Source organism: Musca autumnalis, unplaced genomic scaffold, assembly GCF_047663935.1.
Source record: "Musca autumnalis isolate F117 unplaced genomic scaffold, ASM4766393v1 scaffold_1, whole genome shotgun sequence".
Taxonomy (NCBI): domain Eukaryota; kingdom Metazoa; phylum Arthropoda; class Insecta; order Diptera; family Muscidae; genus Musca; species Musca autumnalis.
The window spans coordinates 151,673,245-151,687,836 of NW_027411644.1; the positions used below are offsets into that span (position 1 = coordinate 151,673,245).

Genomic DNA, 14,592 nt, shown 5'->3' on the forward strand with positions numbered 1-14,592 from the left:
ATAATCAATTATATAATGTATTCTTGAAATAGTGTCCAAACATGTATTATATTGAATGCATTATATTATGAATCACTTAGGCAAACAAAAGGAATGCATTATTTTCCTAGGACATGCACCGTGTTAACAATAATGTATTCTGGAATCAATAAATCATAGTGTTTATGCATTACCTCCTCGTTTACCATTGCTTCCATTTTCCCACTGGGAAGTTAAACATTTGGCACTATGCGCCCACGATTTGGCGTAAAGCAATAAATAAAATAGACGCTTATTTTTATTTATTATGACCGTGTTGTTATTATTCTTGCTTTGATGTGTATATTTGTATACCGGGCTGTTTCGGGCTTAAAAACCAACAACAACATGGTATCTGATTTACACAAGGAAAATCACATCTCAAAAGCGGAAAAGTTTAGACTAATGTGCAATGCCGCTGAAGCTCCTGAATTATATGGTTTGCCGAAGATTCACAAGAAAGATTTACCACTCAGGCCGATTTCATCCTCCACACAAGTACCATGCTATAACCTCTCCAGATACATTGGAAAAATTTTAAGACACATAATCTCACCACATTTAAACGTAAAGAACTCAATGCAATTGAAAGAAAAGTTAAATGATATAAGTTTGGATGAAGATGACATTCTCGTTTCATTTGACGTGGTATCATTGTTCACCAATATACCTATTCATTTAGCCATTAAGAACATTCTGGACAAATGGGAAACATTACAACAACACACGACGATTCCGAAGCGAAGATTTCTTGGACTTTTACAATTCTGCTTAATAGATAATAACTATTTCAAGTATGACGAAAAAATTTACCATCAAACTTATGGTATGCCAATGGGCAACCCCCTATCGCCAACAATAGCCGACATTGTATTGGACACATTGCTAAATAACATTAGCACGGAACTCAAAGAAAAGGGGATTGAATTCAAATTTATCTGCAAGTACGTTGATGACATATTTGCCATCCTGGACAAAAAGCATTTAGATACAACTTTGAGACTATTAAACTCATATCACAATAAAATAAAATTCACGGTGGAAATGGAAGAGAATAACCAAATACCGTACTTAGACATGAAAATAATAAGAGATGATACGAAGATAATAACTGATTGGTACACAAAACCCACAGCATCCGGACGAATGATAAATTATTACTCTACACAACCAAAGAACATGAAAATAAACACAGCCAATAACTTAATCAAGAAAGTTTTTTATACAGTATGCAAAGTTCATATTCGTACACACCTAAAAAATTAATAAAATCGTTATTAATTCCATATTTTATGTGCAAATATGAAATAATTGATAGGAATTACCATAAAGAAGAAAGATTTAAGAATAACAAAACAAATTTTTAATTTATTCCGTCATTTAGGTATAGATGGCGCCTGTGTGGGTGGCAAAGTTCGTATTCGTACACCTAAAAGCACTATATATTTGGAGTTTTTAAGGATTTTCAAAGCAAAATACCGCACATTTTTGTACTTTTCTTCTTTTGGAATGCCTCTGCTATAGAAATATGTAAAAATAACGGTCATTTTATTAAAAATTTGGCATGAACAAAAAGTCGGACGAATATTTGAAATACATAAGAAAAATGTTCTAGATATGATTAACTATTGCAATTTATTCCAGAATTTTGGACGAAAATAGCTAATAGCGGTCCTTCTGTAACAATATTCAAGGTCTAATATGAAAACAAATGTTGTCAGCGTTTGGAAATGCAAAGAAACGTATTCCGGGCTTAGGCAAAGTACACACATTTTTGGTTTATACTTGGTGAAAATCGCAAGTTTCGTTTTATATTTGACATTAAATGTATTGAAGTTTTAGAATACAGTTTCGAAAATCATTTTATGTCGAAAACTGTGAGAAATTGTGAAGAAACATGAAACTGTACAAGTTTTCATACTGTCTGCGTGCGACTGAAATTCTACGCTTACTATGAACGAGGTTTATGACTGCCAAAATCGTGAAAATAATTGTTTTTACTTCTTGAAAATTATATTTCTTTACCGAAGGATCCAAAATGAGTACAAAAATGTCAAAAGAATGAAATAAATTGTACAGGAAAGAGCGTGGGGTAACCTTTTGAAGAAATGCATTATTTTCGGGGAAATTTTCTTCCTAAAAAAATTATTATTCATCGTAATTTCCGATATGTCTTGACATAAAATGATTTTCGAAGCTGTATTCTAAAACTTCAATACATTTAATGTCAAATATAAAACGAAACTTGCGATTTTCACCAAGTATAAACCAAAAATGTGTGTACTTTGCGTAAGCCCGGATTACGTTTCTTTGCATTTTCAAACGCTAACAACATTTATTTTCATATTAGACCTTGAATATTGTTACAGAAGGACTGCTATTAACTATTTTCGTCCAAAATTATGGAACAAATTGCAATAGTTAATCATATCTAGCACATTTTTCTTAAGTATTTCAAATAATCGTCCGACTTTTTATTCATGCAAAATTTTTAATAAAATTACCATTATTTTTACATATTTTTATAGCAGAGGCATTCCAAAAGAAGAAAAGAACAAAAATTTGCGGAATTTTGCTTTTAAAATCCTTAAAAACACCAAATATATAGTGCTTATAGGTGTACGAATACGAACTTTGCCACCAACACAGTCGCCATCTATACCTAAATGACGGAATAAATTAAAAATGTGTTTTGTTATTCTTAAATCTTTCTTCATTATGGTAATTCCTATCAATTATTTCATATTTGCACATAAAATATGGAATTAATTAAGATTTTATTAATTTTTTAGGTGTGTACGAATATGAACTTTGCATACTGTATAAGCGATGAAAAATACATGACTAAAAACACAAACAAAATAAGAGAAATCCTATTAAAAAATAACTATCCAATAAACATTATCAACAAACTAATAAAACAGAGAACTGCAAATTCAGAAAATAAACCAGAAGAAAAACATCTGGACGATGAACGAAATTTTATCAGTGTTCCATATATTCCCAGATTGACAGACAACAACATATTAGCAACCATGATAAACGACAACAACACATCAGTAGCTTATAAGTCAAATCACCCACTCCACACTGTATTCTCCCGAAAAACGAAAACAGACAAATTACAACAATGCAATGTCGTGTATGAAATACCATGCATTGGCAGAGAAGGGGAGAAGTGCAACAAGGTGTACGTCGGTACGACGAAGAGGAGGCTGAGTGTTAGACTTAGTGAACATGAGAACGACATAAAGAAATGCAAAGAAAATACAGCTTTATCCCAACATACTAAACAGTGGGGCCATGTAGCAGATTTTAAAAATGTAAAAATACTTGATAGAGAGAAAAACGAAAATAAGAGATATACTCTTGAGAGTCTAAGAATACAAGAGAGAATGTGTGAATGTATGAATACAAAAGAAGACAAGGATAATACTAAATATCAATACTCGGTTGCAATATTTTGAAGAGGACGTTCTGTGATTTAGTTTAAGGTTTTGCTGCAATATTTTTATTTTTATTTAAGTTTGTGATTATTATTTTTATTTATACAAAAATTTGTGTTGTGAAGTCCAGTTTTTTTATAATTAAGAATAATACCACGACTATGTAAGAGAAACTAATTGTAAGTAAAACTTTAAACTAAGAAATTCGAAATATGATTTGGAACTAAAATGAATGTTTTGTCTTAGGATTTTCAATAAAGACTCCTGATGAAGTTGGAATCAAACCAACGAAACGTAGAGTAAAAATGAAATAAATTAGTTTTATTTATCTCATGTACATCTGACCGAAACAGCCCGGTATACAAATAGACGCTTAATTATCGCGATTTGGAAAAAATTCTGTATTATATTTATAAAGAATGGTGGCATATTGAATTTAATGCCCTAGACAGAGTTAATTTGCATTAAAAATTCCTTAATTTGAATTATTTTTTCACCCTGACAGCCGATAGTTTCTGCATTTATGAAACAGCTGTTGGTGTTGTTGGTTTGTACCCAGCAGACCATTTCATAAAGATTTACAAACGTTCCGCTAAATATACAAAACAAATATACTTTCTACCATTGACTTTCTCACACGAAAAAGCCAAAATATATTTAATTAATTCGCGATATCTTTGAGTCTTTTTAACATTATAAAACTGTCGCAAAACTGTAAAGAAACATTTGAAGAAGATATTATTTTCGATAGAATTGTTATGGTGGGTAATGAAATGTTTGTGAAAATAAAAATTGTAAAAATAGATTTAATAGCAGGCGCGACAAACGCTATGCTATTCGCGAAAGACCACTACTTATTTGAAAGAAACGTAAAAATTGCTGATCTGTTTTCCTTTTTTATTTTGATAAACATGGACATTTAACAAAAGACAATTGATTTTCAACAGCATTGCCAAATTAACATTGCTAAATTCAGTATAAATTCAGTTTGATTTTGTGCATTAAAAATGTGGATAATGTTCAAATTAATTTGAATTAGGGCTGTTAATGCAAATTAAGACTTCCGTCGGTCTAGGCTATAAATTTCAACAAGAAATAGCTTATTTAATAACGCTTTGCTATCACAATGGAAAACATAAAATAAATAACTGCAATGGAAAACTTGTATGGAATCGGTAGGGAAACTTTTTTTAACGGGTATGGGAAAAGTGATAACGCATTTCATAATATTTTCAATGCTCTACATGGATATGTGGCGGTATTTTTTCATATTTGCAAAAAATGCAAAAAAGTTATAACCCTAATGTACAAAGGTATATACATATCGTCGGTGTCATGCTTAAGTGTTCCATACGCCATTTTTGACATTTTGAGATAAAGGTATCTTACAAGGTTTTGAACCATGCTCTTTCAGATTTTTTGGTCGGATTTTCTCTATCTCTTATAATTTCTGAGATATTCAGATGTAAATTTGTTCCATATCCGCTTTGTGACCCAAAAAATCTTGTCGTTTTGTTCCATATCCATAAAGCCTGGCGCATGGAACAAAACAACTTTGAACTTTTTAGTTCCATATCCATTTCATTTGGCGTATGGAAGAAAAAGTGACAAAAACGAATTGTTCCGCACCAAAAATGATGGCGTTTGGAACAAAAAATTGCCAATTTTTGCCAAGTTACGAATAATGTGGCGTATGGAACAAATTGTTTGAAAGGACTTGGTTTAAAAACTGAAGAATAATAATTTCTAAATCCAAATAGTTTTGAATATTGTATTGTTATATGAAAAACGAAAATGTATCAATCGTTTAAACAAGAAATCCCTAGTATAAAGACAAAATTTTGATGTAAAAACGTTCATTCGACTTGAAGCTAGTGTGGACACCGACTACAAAAATGGTATTATAAGAAAAACGCGTTTAAATGTTTTATGTTACCTTAGAAATGCAAAAAATCAATCCGTTTTGTCCGATCGAAATTTTTACCACAAAAAATGGTGATAAGTGAAGGCAATACCTTAAACAAATGTTAAGGATGCCTATAATAATGGTTCTTATTGTTTTTATATGAGAAAAATAAATGTTTCATTTAAAGTCCTGATTTTTCAACTCCACAGTAGCACTTCATATAAGGGAGGTGGAACACGATTGATAAAAAGTGTTTTGGTTGAAATGTGACAAAATGTGTTACATGTGACACAAACTGCTCAAAACATGAAAAAACAACATGGAACAATTCAGCAACTTTTTGCAATTGTAAAAATTGGTCATAACTTCTAGACTATCACAGATATCTGGCTAAAATAAACTACTGATATATTCTATGAGTTTAGTTAAGTAGAACTGAGCTCTTAAAGTATTGTATTATTGCACCATTTTTATCCTGTATGGCCTTAAACATTAACTTGAGTTTTTCTCGAATCAGGCAAATGGCGTATGGAACACTTAAGCATGACACCGACGATATGTATATACAAAATAGTCTACTTACTCTGGATGTACACGGGAAAACGCATCCAATTTGAAATAGTAGGTAATGACACCGGGGATAATTATTGCACATAGACCTATTAGTGTATACAAATATTTTTTGCTTCTTTTAAATCTGAAATGAATGTTGTAATGGATATCACTGTAATTTTTATAAAGTTAACTTTTACAGCTACGTGGACATACTTTGCTGTGACAATTATGATAAGAAGATACAATTCAAACAATTGCATGTCTGCAGCCAAGTACCAGGTTTGATGAATACACTAGAAGAGAAAAAGGCATTAAATAGAGTATACCGTCGAACTTCTCTGTAACGAAATTTTCTCTACAACGAGTACACAATTAAAACACAACTTTTCCCATCCATTTTCACCTTTTTAAACTCACTACAATGAACCTCCCTATAACGAAGTTGTTTTTTTCTTAATGCATCACTTTTATTTGTACCAAGGCCAAGGCCAGCTGTGAAACCACTTTGTAGTAAACTTATTATTGTTGTAATTTTCCCTACAACATAAAGCAAAGTTTGACATAACATATTCCAAATATATTATTTTTTCCTTAATAGAGCGAAGGTCATTTATAGTGAAATTTTTAATTAATTACACTGCGACACAAAATGGAGCTGAAAATCTGGGGCAGAGATAATTCCTTGGTGAGAATATTATGAATCCCGAAGGACAGGTCCGCCTACAGTCGAACTTCCGAGTGATTACGTGATGAAGTTTCTGCTGAACACCCTGTAAGGCATCTGAAATTAGCTTATACCTTTGTTAACTGTTGTTTTAGCTTATTTATGAGATGACATGTCTTAAGTCAAATCGAATGAGGATTATTTTCATAGAGCATTTCCACCGTCTAACTCGCATCCTTCAATGTCCTTTCTGTCCCTTATTTTAAGCTGAAAAACGTCATCTTGTGGCACTTTTATAGCGGTTCTTAAAATAAGGAACTAAAAGAAATTGAATGAAGCGAGTTAGAAGGTGGAAATGATCTACGAAAATAATCCTCATTTAATTTGACTGAAGACATGTTATCTCATAAATAAGCTAAAACAACAGTTAACAAAGATATAACGCTAATTTTAGATGCCTCACAGGGTCTTCAGCAGAAACTTCATCACGCCATAACTCGGAAGTTCGACTCACGGCGGGTCTCTCCTTCAGGATTCTTAATATACTCCTCCAGGGCTTTCATCCCCAAAAGGAATTATCTCTGCCCCAAAATTTCGGTTCACAGTGTTATCTGCACATTCAATATACCTTGATGTGTACCATGCACATACCCCTATTATTATAAGTTCTCATTTGTTTTTGTTTGGATTTTCGAACAGCTTCGTAGCCTTCTGGTTACTTTGAAGTTAAAAGCAATAATAAATTAGCATTAACGTTTATTGTAAAACGCGAACCCGGGGCGTTGCTGGTCCGTCGTTATGTTTTTAATGAAAACTTTGTATGCCTTTTATAACACTGTGACACAAAATGGAAGTCAAAGTCTGGGGGGTGGAAAATTTCTTTTGGAGATGAAAGCCCTTGATGAGTATACTAAGAACCCAAAAGGTAGGTAGTAGTATTGGAAGTATAATGTATTGAAAAGAGTGGATGTGGTCATCAGTTTTCAAAATAAAACATATTTAAAAAGTGTGAGCGTTTTTTTAGTTATCAGTTGTGATAGTTGTCAGAATTTGTTGTGCTTTTTTATAAATTTAGCTTTTCTTTAGTAAATTGTGTTTTTGTGTGATCAGAAATTATTTAATTATTGTTATAACTGGTTTCACTATACTGTGCTAATTGGTGTATTGAATTTTAACCTTTTTAAACCTGTTTGTGCTAAGATATTAAAAGAAAGACGTGGGGATGGTACCCCACGAAATTCATAAAATATACAGTAAGCGTTTACACCTCTCAACATTTTTTTATTGCATTATTACAGCGACATAGAGATATTATACGTATATCATATAAATATAACTTTTTTAAGTATTTTGTGGTAAATTAAATTCATAAATTCATAAAATATACAGTAAGCGTTTACACCTCTCAATATTTTTTATTGCATTATTACAGCGACATAGAGATATTATACGTATATCATATAAATATAACTTTTTTAAGTATTTAGTGGTAAATTAAACCCAGAAAATATTAGACCCTTCCAACGTTTCATTAGGAAATAATTGAAGATTACCAAAATAACCCAAAATCTGAGGCGTCAACATAAAGTTTACACTTTTGTCAATCGCAAGATTTTTATACCCTTAGCGTTTATGCTAACGAGGGTATATACACTTTCATACGGGCAAAATGTGCCTCATCGAAATAATGGTTTTAGACCCCAAGTATGTTTGGACGAAATGTGTTTCAGACAATTTGGAGTCGATTGAGCAATGTCCGTCCGTCTGTCTGTCTGGCTGGCTGGAGCGCACGATAAGTCTCGAACGGATGAACCGATTCGGTTCAAATTTTGGCTTTCGTAATATTTTGCCCAAACTTAGTTTAAGTTCAAAGATGGGCTATATCGGTCCACTCCTTCCGGTACCTCCCCCACAAAACATCGGAAAAGTTCAGTTTAGGGCCATCTCTAGAATCGCTTTGATTTTTATACCCTCAGCCTTTAGGCTAAAGAGGGTATTTACACTTTGATGCGACCAAAAATGTGCCTCATCGAAATAATGGTTTTAGACCCCAAGTATGTTTGTACGATATCCGTTTCAGACAATTTTGAGTAGATCTAGCAATGTCCGTCCGTCTGTCTGTCTGTCTGTCTGGCAGGCTGGTGCGCACGATAACTCTCGAACGGATCAATCGATTCGGTTCAAATTTTGGGTATCGAAATATTTTGTCCAGATTCGATTTAAGTTCGAAGATGGGCCATATAGGTCCACTCCTTCAGGTACCTCCCCCACAAATGTTCAAAAATTGTCGCAAAACTTGTGCGCACGATAACTCTTGTAGGGAATAACCGATTTGGTCCATACTTTGCACATCGTGTAATATCTACCAAACATAGATGAGGTTTCAATATGGACTCAATCGGTCCATTCCTTCGGGTACCTCCCACACAAAATTTCGGAAAAGTTTAGTTTAGGACCTGGTCTCGAATCGCTTTGATTTTTGTTTACGCAGGTTGTATTCGCTGTCCTCTATACGACGCTGTAAATTTCATTAGGGGCAAGTCCATACTTCCTGAGAAAATAGCCTGAAAGTTACAAAAAACCCTATGACACCATGTTTATGGGTGGAAGCGCAAGATAATTCTCGAACGGAAATGCTGATTCCGGCCAAAATTTGGCCTTCGTAATATTGTTTCCAAACTTAGTTTAAGTTCGTAGATAAGCCATATCGGTCGACTCCTTCAGGTACCTACCCCACAAAAGTTCAAAAATATTCGGAAAAAATGTGCGCACGATAACTCTTGATGGGAGTGACCGATTTGGTCCATACTTTACACATTCTCATAATATCTACCAGATATAGATCAGGTTCGAATATGGAATATGGCGTGGACAAATATCCACTCCATCCCGTAACTCCCACACACAATTTTGGATAAGTTCACTTTAAGACCTGCTATTAAATCACTTTGATTTTTGTTGAAGCAACTTACATTCGCTGCCTCAATTACGATGGTAAAAGTTGTTTCAGGGGCAAGTCCATACTTCTTGAGAAAACAGTCCGAAGGGTGTACCTTTTCCGAAAAATTTTTGAACTTTAATCCTAATCAACATTTTTGTCGGTTCATACGAAACCCTCTAAATACATAAGTTTTTTTTTGTGAAAAATGTGTTTCAATTTGCACATTCTGAGGGTATATCTCTGTCGGCAAAGCCGACTGATACTTTTTAACTTGTTGTTTTAGCAACTTGTATTCACTGCCCTCCATACGACGGTACAAGTATAGCCTGAAAGTTGCAAAAAACCCCTATGACACCGTGTGAGGTGGTTGGAGCGCAAGATAACTCTCGAACGGAGCTGCCGATTCGGTCCATAATTTTGCCTTAGTAATATTTTGTCCAAACATAGTTTAAGTTGGTAAACATTTTTTCAGGGCAAGTCCATACTTCTTGAGCAAACATCCCGGAGGGTGTAAAAACCCCATATGGCACCATATGTAGCGGCTGGGCATCCACTTCCATAATGGTCAATGTAGATCCATTCCTTTTAGTATCTCCTCCGCAAAACTTTTGATCTCTAATCCCAATGAACATTTGTGTCGGTTCAAATGCCCAAAATTTTTAAAAACCCCTAAATACATACGTTTTTTGGGAAAAAAATGTTTCAATATATACAGGCTGAGGGTATATCTCTGTCGGCAAAGCCGATTGATACTTTTTTACTTGTTTTTTACTTCTTTAACAAAATGATGGGATATTTTTGCTTTTGAACTTAATTTCAGCACTTTCGAACCTCCAAACAATAAATCAACGAGTGTTTTAGTGTAATACCGCTTTCGTATAATATTGACATAAAATAGGCCCCTATGTAAGTTTTTGCAAATTTTTTGGGCAAGTACTCTATGGATTTGTAGTGTAGAGACTTCAATGGGTGATCCGATATACATAGGAGTCAAATATAGCAACATGTTATTCATAAATATAGTAGAGTTGGGCAATCTCGTTCAATTGAACGATCCGGATCACTGTCCTCGTTCAAAGACGAATGAGTAACATCATAAAAGCTAACGTGTGAAATTAAGTATACGTAGTTTTGTCAAAGAAATTACCGGTGTCCATTGAACGAGATAGTTAGACATCGGATTTTTGCATGTTTTTTATTTCTCATCCGATTGGACTCAAATTTTGGATCTAGGCGTTTTGAGGGTCAATTTTTCGATATATGGGGTCATATCAAAAATATGCCAAAAATATGCAAAATATATGCAAAAAATATGCCAAAAAATATGCAAAATATGCAAACAGTTTTTGGTCGAAAATCGTCAAAAAAGTCGTAAAATTTACAATTAAAGTTGGAAAAAATCATCAAAACAACTTTAAAGTGTCCTAAATTAAGACTGTTGGTCAATTAGGGTATATGGTATTGTAATACTATTTTTATTGTTAAACTATGCAAAAATATAAAATTTGATAAAATATCAATCATTTTATATAAAATTAATATTTTCTTTCTCTTAATTTGTAGCTTTAGGCTGGTTTTAACTCAAAGAGAAGAAATCGATGTCGGATTTTTTTAGGCGGGGGTGCCGCCTAAACTGTTTACTTAGATTAGATCTTAGATAGATTTAAGATTAAGATTGCCAATTGAGCACCATTGGAATAAGTTAACACGTGCTACTGGAGCCTCGAAGTTATGAAAATCTCGTCTCTCTCGGCGACCCATATTTGTGGAACAGTTAAAGCTATTTGCCCGTATTATGCATTAAAGGCCATTCTGTTTATTTTATATTAAAAAACTAAATGCGTAAGTATAACTGAATTTGAGATAGAAAGCCAGTGTCCCGATTAACGTGACTACGTACGCCTTAGGGCGAAAATGGAGCCTATCTGGGTATAGCCGACTACTTGGAGAACGCTTTGTTTTAGTTGTTCGTCCTTTGTAATTAATTGGTTGTAATCTGTGTTGAGCTCGACTCGGAGTTAATGTGACTTTTTTATGAATTTCGAACAGTTGTTCTTTTGTAAGTTTGGGTCGAATATTTCCGGAGAAGTTTCCATCTTCGCTTTGTTAAGATTTTTGTCGCCATTTGACTCATTACGGTGTTTTGCACTGTCGGATCAAACAATGCCAAGCCATCATGTTCAGGACTAAGATACCACAGGTGATTTATCATTTTTTATTTCCTTTTTCTGTCTATGTTTTCGTATTTCAATAGATTTTCAATGAGATCTAGGTCTTCTTTTGATGCTAAACGCTTCGTAGAATCTGAAGAACCATCTGTCCCGAAAATAATCAAGCGCAGCTTCAACAAAAACTCCTAACCATGAAATTGTCATTGCTGCTGGATCCCTGTAAAGTGTCCTATATGAACGTTAGTCGTATCATTTTTTCTACAGTAGAAGCTCTCGGAGAGGACCCCAACAAATATATGATCTTTTGAAGCTTTATCCATTTATTCCGGAGAATAAACAGTGAAAAATACTAGCAACAACTTCAAGGAAGATACCCCAAAACAAGGCTATTTGCGTGCACTGGCATGGAAAACTATTACCAGGTATTCCCAAAACAGTGCAGAAAGAACGGGTTGCCGTTCTGGTATCATCTGGTATGGGGGTAAAGAACAACTCCTGGGCGTTCCTGAAACTGACAGTAGCTCAGGGGAGCAGTGTACGAATGCTTAGAATAATGGGGTCTTACCAGCTTAAGCAGATGTTAAGTCGAGAGCTTCTGTACCTGCGTACAGATTTATAAGAAGTATTGTTGAGAGGGATTTTTGACTGCAAGTTTGGCAGCACATCCGGACATCAAACAAACATATTCACGCGATTGCTATAAGAATAGTCTGCGATTGACAAATCCATGTTCGATGTAGGCGAGAATGTTTTAAAACTACTTCCCAGCTGACTTCCCAAGAACAAGAGGTCGTAGAAGCACTTTGTGTTTTCATTTTTCGAGCCCGGTTTAACGCGCCCAGAACATTTCCTATTTTGTTTATTTATTTTATATCAAAGGACAACAACTGAGTGTTATAAATGAGAGTGTGGGTTATTGATTTTACAAAACCTATAATGAACAAGATAATGGTTATGTAGATATAATATTGGATGGATTGGGTAAACATAATCAATGGGTTGAAAAGGATTAGAGACAATAGATTGAGTTTAATACAACAAATAGTGAAATATTGTTAGGGTCCAAAAATATTTTTTAGGTCCAAAAAAATACCTAAACCGCATTGAAGATTTATTGAAATACGAAACAAATATCAGATAAAGGAAATAACAAAATGATATATCATATGTGGTATCTTAGTCCTGAACTTGTTGGCCTGATCTGATAGTTCAAACCACCGTCAAACCACCGTAAAGAGCTAAATGCGACAAAAATCTTAACTAAGCAAGCAGAAGAAGATAGAAAAAAACCAAACTAATAGTACGGTTACACTAGTGTTTTTATGCCGGGTTAACCCACTTCGAGAGGATTTTTTTGACGTTTGCGCTATGGAATTGACATTTGAAATCCAAACCCACTGGGTTAATCCGGCTAAGTGTAACCGGGGTATAACAAAAGAACAACTGCCGAAATTTCCAGAAAAAGTCTACCAGGCGTAATTACAGGGTATACTTACTTGTTGTTCAAGAGATTAAGCATTAACTCCGAATTTCTTAAAAGAGATCCTGTAACTTGACCGCAGAACATCAATTACCAGGAAGGGTAAAGGATGTTAAACAACTTGAAAGTTGTGAACGACATAGCATAGCAAGAAGTCGAGTTCATCACCAAGTAGTCATCTTTACCCAGATGTCTCCAAAATCACATTAAATATGAACAAAATGTAAAAGACATTTGTTTTCATTCCCAAAAATTGATAATATGGGAAGAAATAAAAAATAATTTAAAAAATTTAAGTTACAATGTTTTATTTATAAAAGCACTTAAAACTAGAACATAATTTTTAATGATGGATTCTCTCAAATAAAACGCTGGTGGCCGTTTAATATTGCCACAATTTTTAATTCAAATGCAAGCGTTTTATTTGAGAGATTTAGTTTAGTTTTAAGTGCCTTTGTAAATAAAACACTGTAACTTATTTTTTTAACTATTTTTTATTTTAACTTTTCAGCATTTAATTTTTTTGACCACTGGGAACCTCATAACAAAATTATAGCCAATTTAGGCCGAAAATATAGATAAAAACTTTAAAATACCTGAAATCGTGTTGTACCGTTAAATAGGGGCTATACCAAAACCTTGACCTGAGTCCAACATTTTTAGCGAGAAAGTTTTTGTACCATTGGGAACCCCAAATGCCAAGTTATAGCCAATTCGGCCTAAAAATTTAACCAGAATCCTTAAAATACTTTAAATCGGGTGGTACCGCTATATGGGGGCTCTAAGAAAAAATTTACCCATATTGGTTTTGGTTTCATATTCATGTATTGTCATTCAAGTCTGAAAAGTGTGCAAAGTTTTAGTTCGATTGGTCAACTACAACTGTGTGGAAAATAAGTTACTAGGCTTGAACTAAACAGACACAAAAGCAAGTTAAATTAAATACTGTAAAAAGGGTTTTTTTCACAAGAGACTCCATTTTCACCCTAAGGCGTTTTCGGAACATTGGCTTTATTATCTTGAATTCAGTATTACTTACGTATTTTGTTGTTCGGCAAGAAATATTAAGAATAGTATGGCATTTAATTTAATGCATAACACGGGCAAATGGTTTTAACCGTTTCATAGATATGGGTACCTGAAGTCGTCAAATAGCCAAAAAGCCGAGATTTTCATAACTACGAGGACCCAGTGGCATGTGTTAACATATTCCAATTGGGCTCAAAATTCAACAACCTTAAAAACTAACCAAACTAAACACTTTAGAGGAGTGCCGCATAAAAAAATCCGACATCGATGTTTTGAGTTAAAACCAGGCTAATGCAACAAATTAAGACAAAGAAAATATTGAATTTTAAATAAAATATTTGACAATTTAACAAATTTTATATTTTTTAATAGGTTAATAATA

At 33.7% G+C, this 14,592-nt stretch overlaps 1 protein-coding gene across 1 annotated transcript in view; it reads right to left on the reverse strand.

Annotated features, from left to right (window-relative positions):
* The window catches only part of LOC141388543 (nose resistant to fluoxetine protein 6-like), a 37,398-nt gene that overhangs the window by 10,447 nt on the left and 12,359 nt on the right, over positions 1 to 14,592 (reverse strand). Inside the window, exons 7-8 of the mRNA XM_073958465.1 lie at positions 6,139 to 6,218; positions 5,954 to 6,067 (exon numbers count right to left, since the gene is read on the reverse strand). Of these exons, the coding sequence (XP_073814566.1) occupies positions 5,954 to 6,067; positions 6,139 to 6,218 (194 nt within the window). The remainder of the gene's footprint in view (positions 1 to 5,953; positions 6,068 to 6,138; positions 6,219 to 14,592) is intronic.